At 39.2% G+C, this 17,332-nt stretch overlaps 3 protein-coding genes across 4 annotated transcripts; 1 reads left to right on the forward strand and 2 right to left on the reverse strand.

Moving 5' to 3' along the window:
• Positions 1-1,020: 1,020 nt before the first annotated feature.
• On the forward strand, positions 1,021-3,928 carry iscua (iron-sulfur cluster assembly enzyme a). Its single transcript, XM_028035093.1, has 5 exons — positions 1,021-1,181; positions 1,300-1,413; positions 1,498-1,608; positions 1,679-1,757; positions 3,514-3,928. Exons 1-5 carry the CDS (start codon positions 1,080-1,082, stop codon positions 3,579-3,581), a joined length of 474 nt encoding a protein of 157 aa, XP_027890894.1. The 5' UTR covers positions 1,021-1,079; the 3' UTR covers positions 3,582-3,928.
• Positions 3,766-7,600, reverse strand: tmem119a (transmembrane protein 119a). The gene is made up of 2 exons (XM_028035092.1): positions 7,204-7,600; positions 3,766-5,442 (listed from the first exon to the last, which is right to left on the reverse strand). Exon 2 carries the CDS (start codon positions 5,434-5,436, stop codon positions 4,069-4,071), a length of 1,368 nt encoding a protein of 455 aa, XP_027890893.1. The 5' UTR covers positions 5,437-5,442; positions 7,204-7,600; the 3' UTR covers positions 3,766-4,068.
• A 1,580-nt stretch (positions 7,601-9,180) lies between these two features.
• LOC114155239 (transmembrane protein 119a) lies at positions 9,181-16,276 on the reverse strand. Of its 2 annotated transcripts, none has more exons than XM_028035029.1 (2): positions 16,112-16,276; positions 9,181-11,676 (listed from the first exon to the last, which is right to left on the reverse strand). In XM_028035029.1, exon 2 carries the CDS (start codon positions 11,659-11,661, stop codon positions 10,912-10,914), a length of 750 nt encoding a protein of 249 aa, XP_027890830.1. In that variant the 5' UTR covers positions 11,662-11,676; positions 16,112-16,276; the 3' UTR covers positions 9,181-10,911. The 2 variants fall into 2 exon arrangements, with proteins under 2 accessions (XP_027890830.1, XP_027890829.1); XM_028035028.1 differs by having other exon boundaries at positions 16,116-16,275.
• Positions 16,277-17,332: the final 1,056 nt, after the last annotated feature.

A 17,332-nucleotide genomic window follows, 5' to 3' on the forward strand; every position in this document is an offset into this window, starting at 1 on the left:
CACAACACATTATCTTTTAAATAAAAACAAATGGTAATTTTTTTTAAAGAGGCCTATTTTTTTTAAAAGAGGTTTTTAAATAAAGATTAAGAAAAAACTTTTGACATTGTTCCGTGTTGCTATTTGTGGTACATTACGTTCAAAAATGGCAAGAAAAATAGAAAAGGTATTACTGGTAATTAATGTCATTCAGTTGTGGATCTGTGTTCAGATTAATATTAAAATCCCCTTTTTGTCCATGTGACGTTTAACTTTTGAGATTTAAAGCACAACATAAAACAAGAAAACGTGTACTTCTAGGTCTTCAAAATAATGATTGTATTGTAAATAAAAATAAGTAAAAAATAATAATAATAATTGTTTAACACTTTTCTATTTCTAGTTTTATTTTTTGTATTCTGGATAAGTGTTGTAAATATCCATAATTCTGTTTTCACAGCATAACATTGATTTTGTTTGGGTGAAGGCCGTCAATGGTTGTATTTGTGAAAAGAGTATATCAAAACATTTGTTCACATTTGGTTCATTCACACACAAAGATATGTTTTAAAGAGCTGTGTATGATTTTCAGAGGAGTGATTAGCCGATGTTAGGTGGTAAAAATCAATAAAAGAAGTTAGTCAAAGGATTAATATTCTTTTTATGGCTTTACTTACATCCGTAATAGATGTAAGTAAAGCCATATATGGATTTACATACATCCGTAATTTCAAAAGGGAAGATAACGGCGTGCTATTCTTGAATTAAAAAGTTCTGCGTAGTTTTTATTCTATTGCATATTTCTCATCATGCCCAGTCACATTTCACTTGGAGGGTCAGTCTAGCGGGGGTCCTAAAGAATTACCATTACATTAACTACGCTTTCAAAACGTCAGCTACTCCTTTAACTACAGCTCGGACTGTGGAGCAATTATATGTCACCCCAGCCTACCATACACCGTTCATGAGACCAACAACGTTTAGTCTACAGTTGGCCGGTAGAGGGCGTTCTCCTGATACCAAACTCATACCCACTTGTTTGTCAACAAAGAAGCCGTAGTTTCTCGTGCCTGCTAGTTCACTTCCGTTGGCAGTCAAAGATGGCGGCGGTCTCTTTACGAAACTCCGGGTCTTTGCTGTCATTATTCAGCAAAAGTTTCTTCCGACCGGAGCTCAACGCGCTTTGCTCCTATCACAAAAAGGTAACCGACTGAACCGTTCTGGCTGCTAATCATTTTATTTTTGAGTAGAGGAAATGTGCTATGTTCTCCTTTAGAAGTCAAAAACAGATCACCTCACGCAGGTTTACCTTTCCTAAAGGTGGTGGATCATTACGAAAACCCGAGAAACGTGGGCTCACTGGACAAGAACAAGAAGAGCGTGGGGACAGGGCTGGTGGGTGCACCAGCCTGCGGGGATGTTATGAAACTTCAGGTGAGCTGGAGCTGCACAGGACCGCTGCTAGGACTTCAACCCTACAGGTGTGTTGCTGACGGTTTGCGTTTTGTGTTGCTCCAGATCCAAGTAGATGAAAACGGCAAGATCGTGGATGCAAAGTTCAAAACATTTGGCTGCGGATCAGCCATCGCCTCCAGCTCTCTTGCGACCGAGTGGGTGAAGGGGAAGTCGGTAGGAACTGCACTGTCATATTGATTGATTTAAATATAGAGGACTGGATTGATCTAATTCCACCCTGCAGGTTGATGAAGCTCTCAAGATCAAGAACACAGACATTGCCAAAGAACTCTGCCTTCCTCCAGTCAAACTTCATTGCTCTAGTAAGTTAAAACTGTAGAGACAATTTACCCCACATTTGAGTATCTTTTAATCAACTGTTTGCACCGGGACTGTGAAATGTTTTCCTACTCCTTGATGATTATCACATTTTGCCACCTGCATCTCTCAATGTTTTTATTTGGATTTTATGTGGTGGACCAACACAAAGTAGTACGTAGTAGTGAAGTGGAAGGACACAGGATTCGTGGATCTTACAATAAAAATCTGAAGTGTGGCATGCATATGCCTTTGTAGGCCAGGCTTATTCTTTTTCTGTAAACAGCTTTGTAAATCATCCTTCACATCCCTAGTTGGGTTTAGGTCTGGTCTTTAACTGGAACATTCTATCACACGAATATCCTTCGATCTAAGCCTTTCCATTGTAGCATTGGTTATATGTTTATGGTTGTTGTCATGCTGGAAGCAGGATCTTCACCCCAGTCTCAAGTGTCTTGCAGGCTTTAACAGGTTTTCTTCCAGAGTTCAACCTGTACTTGGCGTAAGCCATCTTCCCATCAACATGTTTCATCGTGGTAACCAGGTGTTTGTTGTTAGTTCTCTAACACTCTTAGTGCGTAGCATTGCTTGACTAGCGCATGTGTCAAACTCAAGGCCCGTGGGCCAAATCCGGCCCGCCATAATGTTTTATGTGGCCCTCTAGATTCTAGACTAAACACTAAGTGCGCTTAAATGTTGTCTTTTAAATTAAATCAATGCCGTTTTTATTTGTTTACTTCCAAACTATATCAACCAGTCCCTCCAGTTTCTTGAGAATTATCGTGGAAATTTATGCAAAATCAATAAATCCTAGCACTTTTTTGTTAACAGTGACTTTCTTCTTAACAGGTCTGTGGACTGCAAGGATAATAATTGCCATGTCTGTATACTCTTCCACCTTTAACCTAACTCTGCTTTAAACTCTTCCACAACTTTAACCTTTGACTGTTCTGCTCTTTCACTAGGTCTTCATAATAGTGTTTGTTCTCCAATAAATCTGTGAGGCTGTCAGAGGACAGCTGGATTTATACTGAGACTAAATCACTTAGTCAGACCCTGCAAAGTGGGCTGAATACAACTCCATGCCACACCTTTCAGATTCTTCTAATAAACTTGAAACACGTATCAGTTCCTTCCACTTTACAATCATTTTCTACATTGTGCTGATCGATCACATATTCACTGCCAAATAAAATCCAGTGAAGTTAACTTTTAACTAAAAAAGTTAAAGGTCCTGTTATTGCAGCTGTAACTTGTGTATAGAAATAATTCACTCTTGGCCAGGCTCTACTTTCAGACCAGATTATGGAAGATTATTTACACCTTGGCCTTAAGGCTGCAAACATTGTGACAGAAATTCTTGACTTTATTTTAGCTATGTAAACTAGATGCATTTTAAAAGTAGATTAGTTAATTTTGTAAACTTAATGTTTTCTTAGTGTTTCGATTTCTGCCTCAATCTGGCAAAACGGTATTAGAAACTGTTCAGGACTAGTAATTTAAACTTTCTTGTTGACAAGGATTTATAACTTTATAACACTTCTAATCTCTTTAAATACCTTAATTAGATTTTTTTAAGTACCAAATTTTAAGGTAACTCTCCAAATATGACTAAATGTTGTCATTTTCTGCTCTTAATGTGGAATTTCATATTTGTGATGATATGTAAACAGATTATATGAACAGATTATATGTTTTATAGTTCAGTTTTGTGTTGTTGGTCACCGTGTTTCTGAATCTCCTCCATTCCTTCTTCCTCAGTGCTTGCAGAAGACGCCATTAAAGCGGCGCTGTCGGACTACAGACTAAAACAAGAGGAGAAAAAATAGGACCGTGCCAAAGCCAGCAGTTGATAAGCTACGACGTACCGACCATACTGAAATATTTCATCAATATCAGGATGACAAACATCTCTCGGCCGAGCTGTCAGCATCAGTGACTGAGTCTTTTCTTCAGGGAGCATTAAATAAAGTTTAGCTGTCTTTTTCTGAAAACATTTGTTTATTAATTTGGATTCAAATGATCAGAAGTGCTGATGATTTGAAAAGCTTTGAGTCTCAAGTTGAATATTTAACATCTACGGTCTTTATTGTGCAGCCCGGACTGTTCTCCTGCTCTTGCACACGACAATAAAAAAAATAAGATCTTTAATAAACCAAGAGCAAAATGAAAATGATTTGCATGTGTTTGTCTTTATTTGTTTTGGCTTTGTGATTTTATTTGGCATAAAGTTTCATTATAAAAAACAAAACTTGTGCAAGACCATTCGCACATGTTGAAATAAACGATTCAACCTCCTCGGTGTGTCCGCTGCTTTCATCCAACAGATCGCTCGTTTGCCGGCGCCACTCTCTGCTGGCGCACCAGAACCTTTCTCAGCAGGGTTAGCACTGCCAGCATCACAAGAACCAGAAGCACACACAGCAGGGCGAGCAGAGAGACGATCACCTTCGAGTCGCTGTGGGGGGACAGCTGGGGGTTCACAGGAGGGACGGTCTCCTCTCTGTTGGTGGACAGTCCTGACTGTGTCCCAGCAGCAGAGGACACATTGCCTTGAGGGTAGGGAGATGTCGTGTTTTCTCTGCATCCCTGGTCCTTTGGAAAAGATGTAGTTTTCAGGTCAGTGGGAGTGGCTGATGGAGACATGTTGAAGGATAAACACTCCTCATAGGTCAGAGTCTCGAAGGAGTAGGGTAAAACCCGAGCATCCTGGAGGTTTTGTTCGTTTGTGACAATGGCTTCTTTCAACCTTTTCCACTGCAAATCATCCCCGTTTTCATATGAACCTGGATCTGATGTTCTCACTGCCTCCACAGAAGCGACCACAGGCAGGTGTATCTTCTCATTTGGCTTTAGGACACGTGGACAGATGGACACAATGGAGAGATTGAGCAGCAGGCGATGAGCGAGGTGGACCGGCTCTTTGCACACCAGATCTGTAGCCATCTTCAGTCTGCCGCTCAGCAGCCAGCGGTACAGATACAAGATGTCGCACTCGCACACCCACAGGTTGTTGGTTAGGTCCACGGACCTGAGGCGTGGCAGGCTGTCGAAGGTGTTTTCAGGCACTGAGCGCAGGCAGTTGCTGTTGATCTGCAGGACCTGCAGGTTGACCAGGGCGGCGAGGGAGGGAAGATCCAGAGAGGAGATGCAGTTTTCCGACAGGTCCAAATGTGTCAGCGATGGCGGGAGACTCGGGGGGAGGCTGGTGAGCTTGTTCCCCTTCAGTGTCAGGAGCTGCAGCTTTTTCAGACCCAGCAGCGCTCCGGGCTGGATGGCACGGATTCGGTTGTCCTCCAGATGGAGGTGGGTTAGGTTCCTCAGCTGCCTGAGGACTCCTGACGTGATGTAAGTGATGCGGTTCTCCTGCAGCAGCAGGGACTCCAGGCTGGGGGGCAAGCCGCGGGGGAAGCGGGCCAGCAGGTTGTGGCTGAGGCTGAGCTCCTGCAGGCCGGAGAAGGCCTGGAGAAGGTGGTCCACGTTGCAGAGCTGGTTTCTGGCCACGGACAGAGCGGAGGTGCTGAGAGGGACCGAGCGGGGCAGCGACCTGAGACCCAGAGACTCGCACAGGACCAGGAAACCCGGGCCAGGACAGCAGCAGCCAGGGGGACACGGGGACATGGTGAGGGAGGCCAGGGGCCAGACGAAGAGAGCGAGGAGGACATCACATCTGTACCACAGCATGACTCACTGTGAAGGACGAGGAGCTAATTAGACACATGCAACAGTTTTCATTACTACTTTATGAGTCATCTAAAGTTTTAATTTATGTCTTATTAAGAACTATTGTTTACATTTGATACTGTTGGATCCTCTCGCTCCAACTTTCAAAGACCCAGCTTGTTGATTATTGGGCAGCCTTTCATTATTCTTGACTGTCTATCAAAGTTGGCTCCTTTAACCAGATCTCCTTGGATCATAATTAATTTTATTTAAGCATTTATTTATTTAAGCGTTATTAATTTTATTTAATCTGTCACTTCTCCTTGACAGATTGCCTGGAAATGTAACAGTTAGAGGACGAATCCAGTTGGTTGACATCTGGTGACTGTATGATGATAGTCTGAGGATCCCTTCCTCATCAATTATTCACTCAAGGTGGCAGTGAGAGGAAGGAAAGGGGAAATGTCCTGTCAGAGTTTTAAAGTCCTGCCACTCATCATGAGCAGGTTACATCAAACTTACAGTGACTCTGGAGAAGTGCAGCTCCTCCAGAGTCACCATCAGCCTTCCAACTTTGTCTATGACCTGTCCGCTGTTTTCCTTGGTCTCTATTTACCAATAAGGCGACGTCTTTATTTGGGGATCAACGTGGAACACAAATGCACAAATGAGATTGTTGGAAAAATATTTTTTCTTCTTCCGCAGTTAAGCGCTGCTTTGAGTTGGCCTACCACGACAAATCCTGATAAAATGTGTTAGAGTTGGTGCTGGTAACATGATCTAATATGAAAACATCAAAGAGACTCTATTCTAGTCTGACACAAGTCAGTCCTGAACATTTGTCTTTCTGCTGCAAACAGAGTGTCAACCTGAACGCCTGCCTCTCTAAGAAACGGAAGAACAGCCACTGCAGGCAGGAGACATTTGACCTCAGGGTTTTCTCACCTAGCAGAGTTTCCAGCTGGCTGACTTTGCAACATGGAGATAATACTATAATATCTGAATGTTAATCTAAAAACAATAAACTTTTCTAAATGAATCAAGTCTCAAAGAGACTTGATTTATTTAGAAAAGTTTACACATTTAGAAAAGTTTATACAAATTAAAGCAAAGCAAGCTGTTTTTATGGAAAGTTACTCCTGAAACTATATTTTACTGCCAGGGTATAATTTATACTCCAGATGCTGTTTTTCAACAGATATAACTCTAATGCGTAATTTAAAAAATAAGCATTTAATTCACCACTGTGCAGAAAGTTGGTTTGAATCTTTGCATTACAGATACTAAAGTAAATGTACCTCCACCTGCAGCAGCTTTGTTACAGACAGAACTATGAACTCCTGACTCATCCATTGTTGGTTCTGCTTTTCCTCTTTCAGATCATGCACCGTGCTTAAATTCAGATTTACAGTCACAAAATGTAGCAGTTCACCACCTCTTTCCAAAAAGCATCTTTGACTTTTTTCAGCCTATGAATTAATTTTAAAAAAGTTTAATATATCACTGAAATATAGATGCATAGTGATTGACCAATTTTTTTCTTTTCACAATCTGGCAACTCACAACTTTATTTTATTTAATTACTTTAATCTGTTTAATAGAGACAGAGGCCCAATTTTTGAGACGTTCAATCACAAAGTCAAATTTCTTTTAAGTCATGTTTGATAAGTATAGCATTTTTATATCAACAGAAGGTAACATAATCACTTGATTGTGCTATAATATGACTCTACATGGCTTTGATTGACCATAATGCTACCACTTTAGCTAAATTCTGGCTGAACTTACCATTATCCTGCTTTGGGATTATTTGCTCCTCTGTAGAGATGGTCAGGGGTCTGTGATCCTCGGTCTTTAAAGACGACCACTGCTGCTCCAAATTCCAGGCGGACTCTCATCAAAGTTTCACGAGCGCCTCAAGGTGCTCTGTTACCTCTTCTAGATCCTCCTCACCATGCACATTGATTGAGCAGTCCTATTGTTTGTCAGAGCCAGCTACCGACACAAAAACAATCAGTTTTAGAACGGAATAGAAAGGTCTATGTGTCTCAGGTGTTCTCTGTAGCTGAGGTCTCTGCAGGCCAGGTTCGTTAAAAATCCAACACACTGACTCTCATGAGCGGGGCTCTTAACAAGAGAAGGTTTCTGTGTTTCCTGCTACCTGATGGGAGGAGTGAAAGTGAAGGGGGAGTACTTTCTCGAATTATTTAGAGCGTTGCTGGCTAAAGAGCAGGGAATCTGACCCGTGGGTTCTGTCAGGGCTCACGTTTCCTGCCAACCTGGCTGCTTTTGATTGTGTGCTGTAATCTTACTTTTGATCTCTGATGTTTTAACTTGCTCATGATTCAGATCAGATTTACTTTCAGCCTTATTTAACCATAGTTTATTTAAATCAGACGTAATTCCAAGTTTCACCATTTTTCACAAAGAAAAATGGTGAAACTTGCAGGGGGGAAAAAAAGAAAACGAAAAGTCAGTGCTTGAATTAGTCACACGGGGGCAGTATTTATTTTCTTCTTTTTTAAAAATCCATTTAAGTTCAGAACAACAATTCGGTAGTCAAAAACACAACTCAAAAACTTCCTGGTGCATTATTAGGAAAAGCCTTTAAGAGAGAAAAAATGCAGCATTACCAGTCATCCACCATACTTTTATTTTTTAAATAATGATGGTTGTGGAGACTTGGTGGCCCTGAGTTTTTGCTTAACTTTGTGATTTATTTACCATCCTATTTACCATTTATTTACCATCCATATGTAATTACATGGTGACCGGAGAGCCTCTGGTCCAGATTGTGTTGTTTATTACAATTACAGTTATTTTAACTCTTTATAATGATTGCTCTGACCATACGCATCGTCCAGTTAGGGTAAACGGCTCTTTTCTTGTGACAGTTTTGTGACTCATGAAGCTCAACAGTAATTTGCCTCACTAGAGTGGCATGTTTTCTTGTCTTCCCCTTTGAAGGAGGAGGCTAAAATATATGAGCCTCTATGTCACATCATCTTTAAACCCCTGAGAAACAAGAAGCTGTGGATTAATTACAATTGCAAACTTACTTATAAAGCACATATTTATTCACAGTATCAGAGTCTCAAATTTTCAAGAAACTCCATTACAGTTAATTGCAATTGAGAATAGTTTAGTTTAACTTCTTTTCCTAGAAGTTTTAAGGAACTCAAAACATCTATCAGCCTTGTCAATATTCACAGAGGATGCTGCATGTTGCCTAATAGCCACTTTATTTGTTTGTAACCCTAAACTGGAACAAATCAGTGTGTGTCGTTTGTGCAGACAATACACAGGCTCTTGTTCTGCGCCAAAGGAGGCGTGCATGTATCTGGATTACATCTGCTGAAATATTTAAAGAACCTTGTACAGTAGCCAGTGGGAACAAAGGACGTCTCGTCAGCGAAAGACCCAATCCGTTCTTCTGCTCTCCTGCTTTTAGAGTTGCGGTGTCGACGGCCTCGTCAAGGCTTTCCTGCCGTGTCAGCAAGATTAAAGGAGATCTTCTGTCTTATCGCAGCAGATATTGTGAATCTTTTGTTTGCGTAATTACCTTAAAGCAGTCATCTGTGATTTCCGAGTGGATGAAGCTCCAAATTACAGATGTTCAGAGGAACGTGATGTTTATGTAGAAGTCGTCATTTATTTTTGGAACCTTGTTGCCTTTCCTAATTTTATGTCTTCAGGGCTGCATCTTTTTTTGTTGTTGTTGTTTTTTAATTGAGTAGCAGCACATACAAGAATGACAAACACACATCTTTCTTTAGTTTTATTAAACATTAGCAAAACAAACCTGTCATTTTGTAGAATGAACAAGTGTCACAGAGAAAGCGACGTGTGAGGACGACAGTGTGAGGTTCGAATAAAACAGCGAGTTTTAACATGACAAAACGACAACCTACAAAACATACAAACTTATTTAAGTTTAGATTCTCGGTGTAAATATAATCCATTTAATCACTTAACGTTCTGACTCATTTTTTACTCTTTACAGTAAGACAGAAAAACAGACGTTAATATATAAAAATAAAATAACGAACCCTAATTTCTAACTATATGAAGGATAAAATAAAAATATTTTTTCTTTTAGTTAAAATATTGTTGAAATAAAATTAATGAAAATTCTTCATGTTGGTTTTCTCATTGGGTTCTGAAATAAAATACAAGACAACAGATGTAATAACACTAAAGTAGAGGTAAATATGAAAGTTAATATTAATAAAGAAAAGAATAATTGTTACTCATCAAGTCAGGTTTACTGGCATTTATGTGTTTATTTACATCACCAAAGACGTTGCTTTGAATGGCTGATTCAGCTTTGAAGCTCTCAAGAAACACAAATCAGAAATTTTCTGGTTGGAGTGAAACTTTCCCCACGTGAAAAACCTCTGCTTGGCCACAATGGTCTTTTGAAATCACAGTCCCGTCAACTAACATTTAGAAATATCAGACATTGTTACTCATGTCTGCCTTATAACCTATAAGTAATAAATGGCGATGTGGTTTTATGAAACAAAGTGCTGAGAGGCATCAGCCTGATATAAAATATGTACTGTAATTACACTGCACTCCATGTTTATTGACCCCCCTGGTGAGGATGTGTAGAAAGTCTTACGTGAATTCATCTACAAAATGCATCATTTCACCTGAAAATTTTAGAAAAATTCAACCTTTAATTTGGTAGAATTTATTCCATGGTGGGAGATCATGAATAAGGAATAAAATATCTTTTTAAATACAACTAAAGATGTTATAGTTATTTGCATCTGTAAAACTTGAAGCATTATCTTATTTATACTTTACTTTTTTAAGCTGATCAGATTTTTATAAAGTTTTATTTAGTAATTTGTAGCACTTCCCTGAGGTATGAATATGACCTCGTTTATAGGAGCATTTTTTTCTCTGCCATTCTTCAAAACGGGAAAGACAAGACAGAATTTCATTCAAGCAAGGCAGATGTGTATTGATCTTCATTAGTTAGGAAATTGCTAAAATAAAATAGTTACGCTCCTAGATGTATCAATATCTGCAGACGGAGCTGTAACAAAAAATATTACAGTCACTGGATCAGTGGAAAACAAGGCTTGACAAGTTTACAGATCTTCCACACATCTTAACTAGAGGTATCAGTAATTGTGGAGGGTGCTGTGTGCATGAATTCATACACATTATGTACATAATTATCCACCCATTTTCACTTCCTTGTCATTAGGATTTCCCTGCTATTTGCATTGTTTATAAATTGCACAGCTTTTCCTTTCCCTCATAAATGTATAGAGGTTCTGTTTTTTCTTTAATCTTGATAATGAAACCTGCTGAGTTGCTGTGGATGAATTACAGACTCGCTCAGTAAGACACTCAGCTTTCTGTCTTTTGTTGGACTTTATTCCGATTTTAAGCACGTAAAGATTTTCATAGCAGGTGTGATTCCACCTGAATGTATTCCCTTCTGAGTGACACTTTGACCCGTTTTGCCTCGGCTGTGTGTTAGTGGTTGGATTTCTTCAGGTGGCAGGTGCAGACCGGATGACTGGAGCTGGTGCTGGGGCTGGCGCTCTTCTGGACTTCCTCCTTTTGCTTCACTGGTTCTTTGAACTTCACTTCCTCCCGCCTTTTTTCCACTTCCTCTGTGTCTCTGACCTTCCTGACCTCCGGTCGAGGCGACGACCTGACTTCTCTCCCCTTCTCTCCCACCAGCGCCTTGGAGGGCATGCGCAGATGCTTAGGGGAAGCCGGACCCTGAACGTGGACCCTCTTAACGTGGTCCACGGCGTATGGTTTCTCCTGGATCTCACTAGAGTTCTTGCGAGCTCCGGTTTTACTGGCAGTATACTTTTTGGTTTTGCTAGGGAGGGGCTTGTAAGCCTCCAGCTTGCGCTTATGGCTCATGGCGAACGCACAGCAAATGATGAAGACCAAAACAATAAGAAGAGAGGTAACAACGATGATGATGAGCAGGTTCTCCTGCAGGAAGTCCACCACTCGGCTCAGGACAAAATCTTTCAGGCGGATCATGGTGGTGGTGATGGTGTTGGTGAGGCTGGGAGGCGAAGTGGCAGCAGAGACTTCGGCGGGCGCTCGTGTGGAAAAGGAGGTGGGGAAAATGAGCTCCAGCTCGGGTTCGTCGCCGCTGCCGTCCACAGATATGTTGTAGAACAGAGGACTGCAGTGGCACAGACTGCAGCACAGCCAGAGCAGAGTCGCACTGGAGACGGGAAAAACCAGCTGGGACTTCATCGTCAACGGCGGGTCCTACAACAACAGCAAAATCAGGTTTGTAATTTAAAAATGTACACAAGAAAATCGACTATTAAAGTAGAATTTGGCAACTATTCAGTCAAAAACGTTCTCTGTAGTTTTAAAGCAGTAAACAGGTGAGCATTTTAAACCACTATGTTTCAATAAACAACTAAATCAATGAATGAATTAAAATCAAAAAGGGTTTGACAAAGAGAAAAAAATCAAATAAAACTTCTGCTTTAATGAAACAACTAACCATGTCAGTCATAATTTATAGCTGACATTATGGGCTACAGTATAAAAAAGCTGAATACAAATAAATGTAAGTATTTGTGGAGGGCCAGAGGGAAGTGAATGCTTATTAAATGCGTCCCCAGGAATCACTGACTGGTTTCAACTGAGTGATTCTTTCTAACTTTGCCGTTCTGTGTCATCACAACGCAGATTTATCCTTATTTAAGGAGCTTTTTTAAAAATTACTGAGACACTTTTAGGTCAGTGTTAACTCGTGCAAAACTACAATTCTCCTAAAAATGGTACTGGACAGAAAATTTGCGTTGGTTTATCCTGAATTTATGACAATCCTGAGTATCTAAATGAAGTCAATGAGAATATGTCTCTTTGGAAATGAAACACAATGAAAGGTGAGATTAATTTTCCCCCTGAGGGACAATAAAGGTCTAACATGTTTATCTTTACTATGACCAAAGATTTTTGCTCACTATTATATAGTAATGAAGCTTCTGTTTTGCTGTCAAAAACCTGTGCATTGTGCATCTAGATTGAAATGTTTTGTGAGATGTTCCTTTGTGAAGAACTCTTCCTCCATCTCTGGTGTGTCTGTGTTTTCGTTCAGGGAGAGATAAAAAGCCTCTCCCTGCTTTGCACCAGATCTATTTCAGCCGACTCCAGAGTAGCCATTACTTGTTTGGGGTGGAGACAGCAAAGTTTGGCCTTATAATTTGTAAAGTAGAGGGAGGCCACCCATCCACCACACCAAAGCCAGAAGGAAGCTTTATTCCAGTGGGAGCACAGAGGCGTGGGAGACCTGTGGCTGTGGCCTCTATATTTACACTGGGCACCAGCTGGTGTATATCCACCCACAGCAGCTCAGACGTGAGGGAGATATTTCTGCTTCCAGGAAAACCTGTATTTGTGAACAGGCCAACTGACTGAATAAACTCCCCAACCAAATGGTGCCTCTCGGGTTTTCACTGAATTTTCTCCTGCTAATAAGGAAAACTCCAGCTGCCATTATTTTAGCAAAATTTTTCTCCTAATCTGGTGTATAATTATGAAGCGCCAAGCTATGAAAACCAGCCTCTAATCAGCATCGTGCTGGAGCGAAGCTGCTGCAGCTCGTCGTGGTGCAGCAGTGTGAACCCCTCCACTGCTTGTGTGGTCAAACATGCAGTGTGTATTCTGCTGGACCACATGGTGGGCTGGGTATTCACCCTTGGATGTACAGCCATACATGACCGCTCTGCCTCTTCAGTCTGGTAATTACAGCTAAAATTACGTTTCCAAAATATCTCCACGTGGCTGAGATTACCACTCAGTCACCATGTAAGAGAAGAACATGCAGAGATCAGATAGGACAATGCTCAATTTTCTCAGAGCTTATTTAAATCTTTTAAGGTGCTTCCACGCCGTCGTGACACAGACTTAAGATTTACACGACTTCTCGCGTTGTGTCAGTTGGAAAAGTTGAGCTTTCCATGTTTTTGTCACATTACAGCTACAGACCTGAAGAATATTTGATTTGGATTTCATGGTAGAGACAGACACAAAGTTGTGCATGGTTGGGAACTATAAGAAAATCATCTTTAGGGATAAAAACCTAAAATCACATCAAGTATTTGCATTCAGTCCATTTTAACTCCCCAAATCAGAGTAGTAGATAGAGCCGAGCTCTGTGTAATTTAATCTCGGTATAAATGCAGCTGGAGTTCTTGAAGGTTTGGAAAAAGTGTTGCACAAATACAAATGTGCCAAGACAGCTGCCCACTTAAACTGAGAGGCTTAACAAGACGAGCAGCAACCAGAGAAGCAGCCACAAGGCCCATGGTGGCTCTGGAGGAGCTACAGAGATCGACAGCTCAGGTGGGAGAATCTGCCTCCAGTCTTTGTGGAAGAAGAAAATCATTTTTGAAAGAAAAAAAAAAGCTATCTAAAGTTTTACATAAGCCCCCAAGGGTGTTGGGGGTGAGGCGTTGTGTGTACAGAGGTGTTGTGTTACATCAGGGGTCATCTTCTAAATGTTCTTCTAGTTGAACGTAGAGGGGCTACAAAATTTAAATGCTGTTCAAAGGGCTGTATTTATAAAACGGATTTATCTGAGGTTTGTCTAATTTATTCCAGTCTCAGTAGTTTTACTCAGAAAGGGAACCACAGCTTTTAGAAGATGTCCAGTCAGTTGCAAAAACATGAAACTATTTAATTTAACAGACCAACACTCTGGTTTTGTACAAAGTACTTCAAAAATGTAGCTTTAAAATTGTACGTCAATTTGAGAAAAAAAGCTTAAATATTTGGAGCACCTCTTCTGAATTTTCCTGACAGCTTCAGTTCTTTGGAGGGATTTCAACAGTGAAAAATGAAAATCAGTGAAGCTCTAATATTCCCCAAAAAGCAGCTTTGCCTGATGAAGCCAATTTAAACATGTTTTTTTCTCTCATATTTGGGATTCAAATTTTGATTAGGTTGAGATTTGAACTACTTGCAAGTCAGGTCAGGTCACTTTGCCTTTTCCAAAGAAATGTTGTAGTGATCTTTGCTTGGTGTCAAATTTATCGTCAACAACCTAAAAATACTTAATTGTTGCCAAACTTACTTACAAAGTTAAAGAAGTGTCTAAAATTTCAATGTCCATTTGTGGCTTTCCTGAGAAAGGTAGTAACCATCTGTCCATCTCATTTGCACTGACATGTAAACCCATATAACTAATAACTAAAAATATGCTTGATTTTGTTCTGGTTGTCCTCTTTGTTTTTCATATGTTTCACTAGGAAACAAACTTTTTTATCATTTGTTCTTGCTCCTGAAACAACTAGACCTTTAAGCAGCTCTCTGATTAATCATAGTGAAGGAGCTTTATAGTATTTCTCATTCTTTCTACTGAAAGCTCTCCTGTGGGATCATATTTCGCATAGGAGAGTTATGGGATTGCTGCAGCAATTTGTTCAAGTTCAGTAAATATTGTATTTCAAGTACAGACTCACTTTTACAATCAGACTTACACAGGAACCAGTAAATGAAATTTTCATTGTAAATTTGTTTACTTAATATGAAGAGGTGCAGTGTCATTTAATTTCATACATAAAAAGTCTTTTCTGTAAATTTGTTTTTAACAACTGACTGAATGTCCTCCAATAGTTGTGATTCCATTTCTTTTTCTTTCACCAGGTGTTGAAATCATTTAATGTTAGAAATGTTAGAACTGCAAAAACAGAAGATCAAAATTTTTTTCCCATTATGGCTTAAAATTTCAACTCACACCAAAAAAAAACAACAACAAAAAAACAAATGCAATAAATTATATTTAGAACTGTTTATTTGAATCTATACTACAGCGAGCGTTTGGGACACTTTTATTCTTAATATATACAAATATAGCTCTAGAAATAATTAAAATGATCACTTTCTCTGATTTTACTTTTTATAGGTTTGTGTTTGAGTAAAATGAACATTGTTATTTTATTCTATGATCTACTGACAAAATGTCTCAGAAATTCCAAGCAAAAATTTAGTATTTATTTGCAGAAAATGAGAAATGGTCAAAATAACAAAAAGACGCAGCACTTTAAGAGCACAAATAATGCAAAGACAACAAGTTCATATTCATTTAGAAAAAACAATACTGATGTTTTAACTCAGGAAAAGTTCACAAATCAACATTTGGTTGAATAACCAGGAGATTTTCAATGGGATTCAATCTCTTAAGTTTTTGCAGAGCTGTATATGTATATATAAATATATATATTTTTTGCTGGTGATGTTGTTTTTTTGTTATTAGTGGCAAGAACACGACTATTCTTGATGTGAGGACCTAAAAGGCCGGTCTTCGAACATAAAAGTATTTAAAACTATCAGTATTTATCTTAAAGATTCTTTGAAACTACACACAGTCTGCAAACAAATCATCAACACAAAACCTGAGAACCTGATAAGATGGACAAATGCTGTTCAATTAATTTTGTACAGAGAAAAGATTTGCAGACTAAAATGTTGAATATGTAATATAATAAAAAAATAGCAATTAATATCTATGTCTGTTTTAAATAAAATTGATGTATTATGTTAAATAACATTACATTTTAGCAAAGAAAACAGTTTCTTTATCAGTTTTAAAAACACAAGTATGCTTGAAAAATACATATACTGTATGACAGAAATGAAGCTTCTGTTATCTGTGCTTGTAAGTTAAATATAAAAGTTAATGACATACTTACAGAAGGAATTTCCTTCGTTCGTCTGACTGGAAGGCAGATGCAGAGCAGAAAGGTTCGGACTGACAAAAAAGAGAAGAGGCAAAGCAACAAGAAGGAGAGAGTAAGGATATTTTACTCCTCCCTGCTAAGTTATACTTAGTTTCTTCACTCCGCTCTAAAATGTCTCCTCAGAGCTAAATGATGCCCAGCCCTCCATCCTCAACGTCTCCTCCCTCGTTCTCAGCTTTCCATCCTCAAGCTCCATCCAAGTTTATGCAGGAGCCATTTTGGATTTTTACTTTTCTTTTTAAAATCAATCTATAATACTTATATCTTATCTTAGCATAAAAATGATCACCTGAAAGAAGATGTTGTCTTTTACATAATGCGTTTATATCAGCACATTGTGTTTTTCTTTTCAACCCAAAGTTTGTCTGGTACTTTAACCCCTAGTGATGTTGCAGAAGGTGCGCAGGTCTCATGTTTTAGCAGAAATGGTTATTTCTGGTTTTGTTGGGGGCGAGTCTGACCAAACAGTCCCTGCCTCCCACCAAGTCCTTTCTAATTAAGACCATGGTGATTACAGCCTTACTCTGGAAGGCAGCACAGGGAAGAAAAAGCACCAGTTTCCTCCCAAAAACACACCAAACTAAGTGAACATATAAACTAAAGGACCATTTTTGTGTCCTTACCTTTGAACATGAAAGGCTTTTATTTAAAGTTGTTCATGTTCCTTTGATTGAAATTAATTCTTTCACAAGACCTCAACTTTAGGTTATGAGCAGTGATTTAGCGCTTCACAGAAAATGAGCCATTTGGTTATCCGTTTTTGCCTTTAAGGGGAATGCTTCAGTTTAAAACGCTTTTTTTTATTATTTTATACTAAAATATCAATCAATTATTGGTTTAAAATTAAGCAAATTAGAAAAATATTCTACATATTTGTAATTAGCCATGTTTAGTCAGTTCTATGTGGAAAACCATCTTTCACTCCAGCTATAGCTGGTCTAGCAGTTTGGCACAGCTAGAGACTGAAATCTTCACTCATTTATTGAAGCAAAATAGCACAATTTCAGTGCAGATTTTGGTCTGAACTTTGACTGGGCCAAACACAAGATATACTCTCATCTGTAAACCCTTTATTGTAGCTCTGGCTGTATGTTTGGAGTGCTGGATCTGCTGGAAGGTGAACTAAAACACCAGGCTCAATTATTTTGCTCTGCTCTTATCCCCTTCCA

This window comes from Xiphophorus couchianus, chromosome 12 (genome assembly GCF_001444195.1).
Source record: "Xiphophorus couchianus chromosome 12, X_couchianus-1.0, whole genome shotgun sequence".
Classification (NCBI taxonomy): domain Eukaryota; kingdom Metazoa; phylum Chordata; class Actinopteri; order Cyprinodontiformes; family Poeciliidae; genus Xiphophorus; species Xiphophorus couchianus.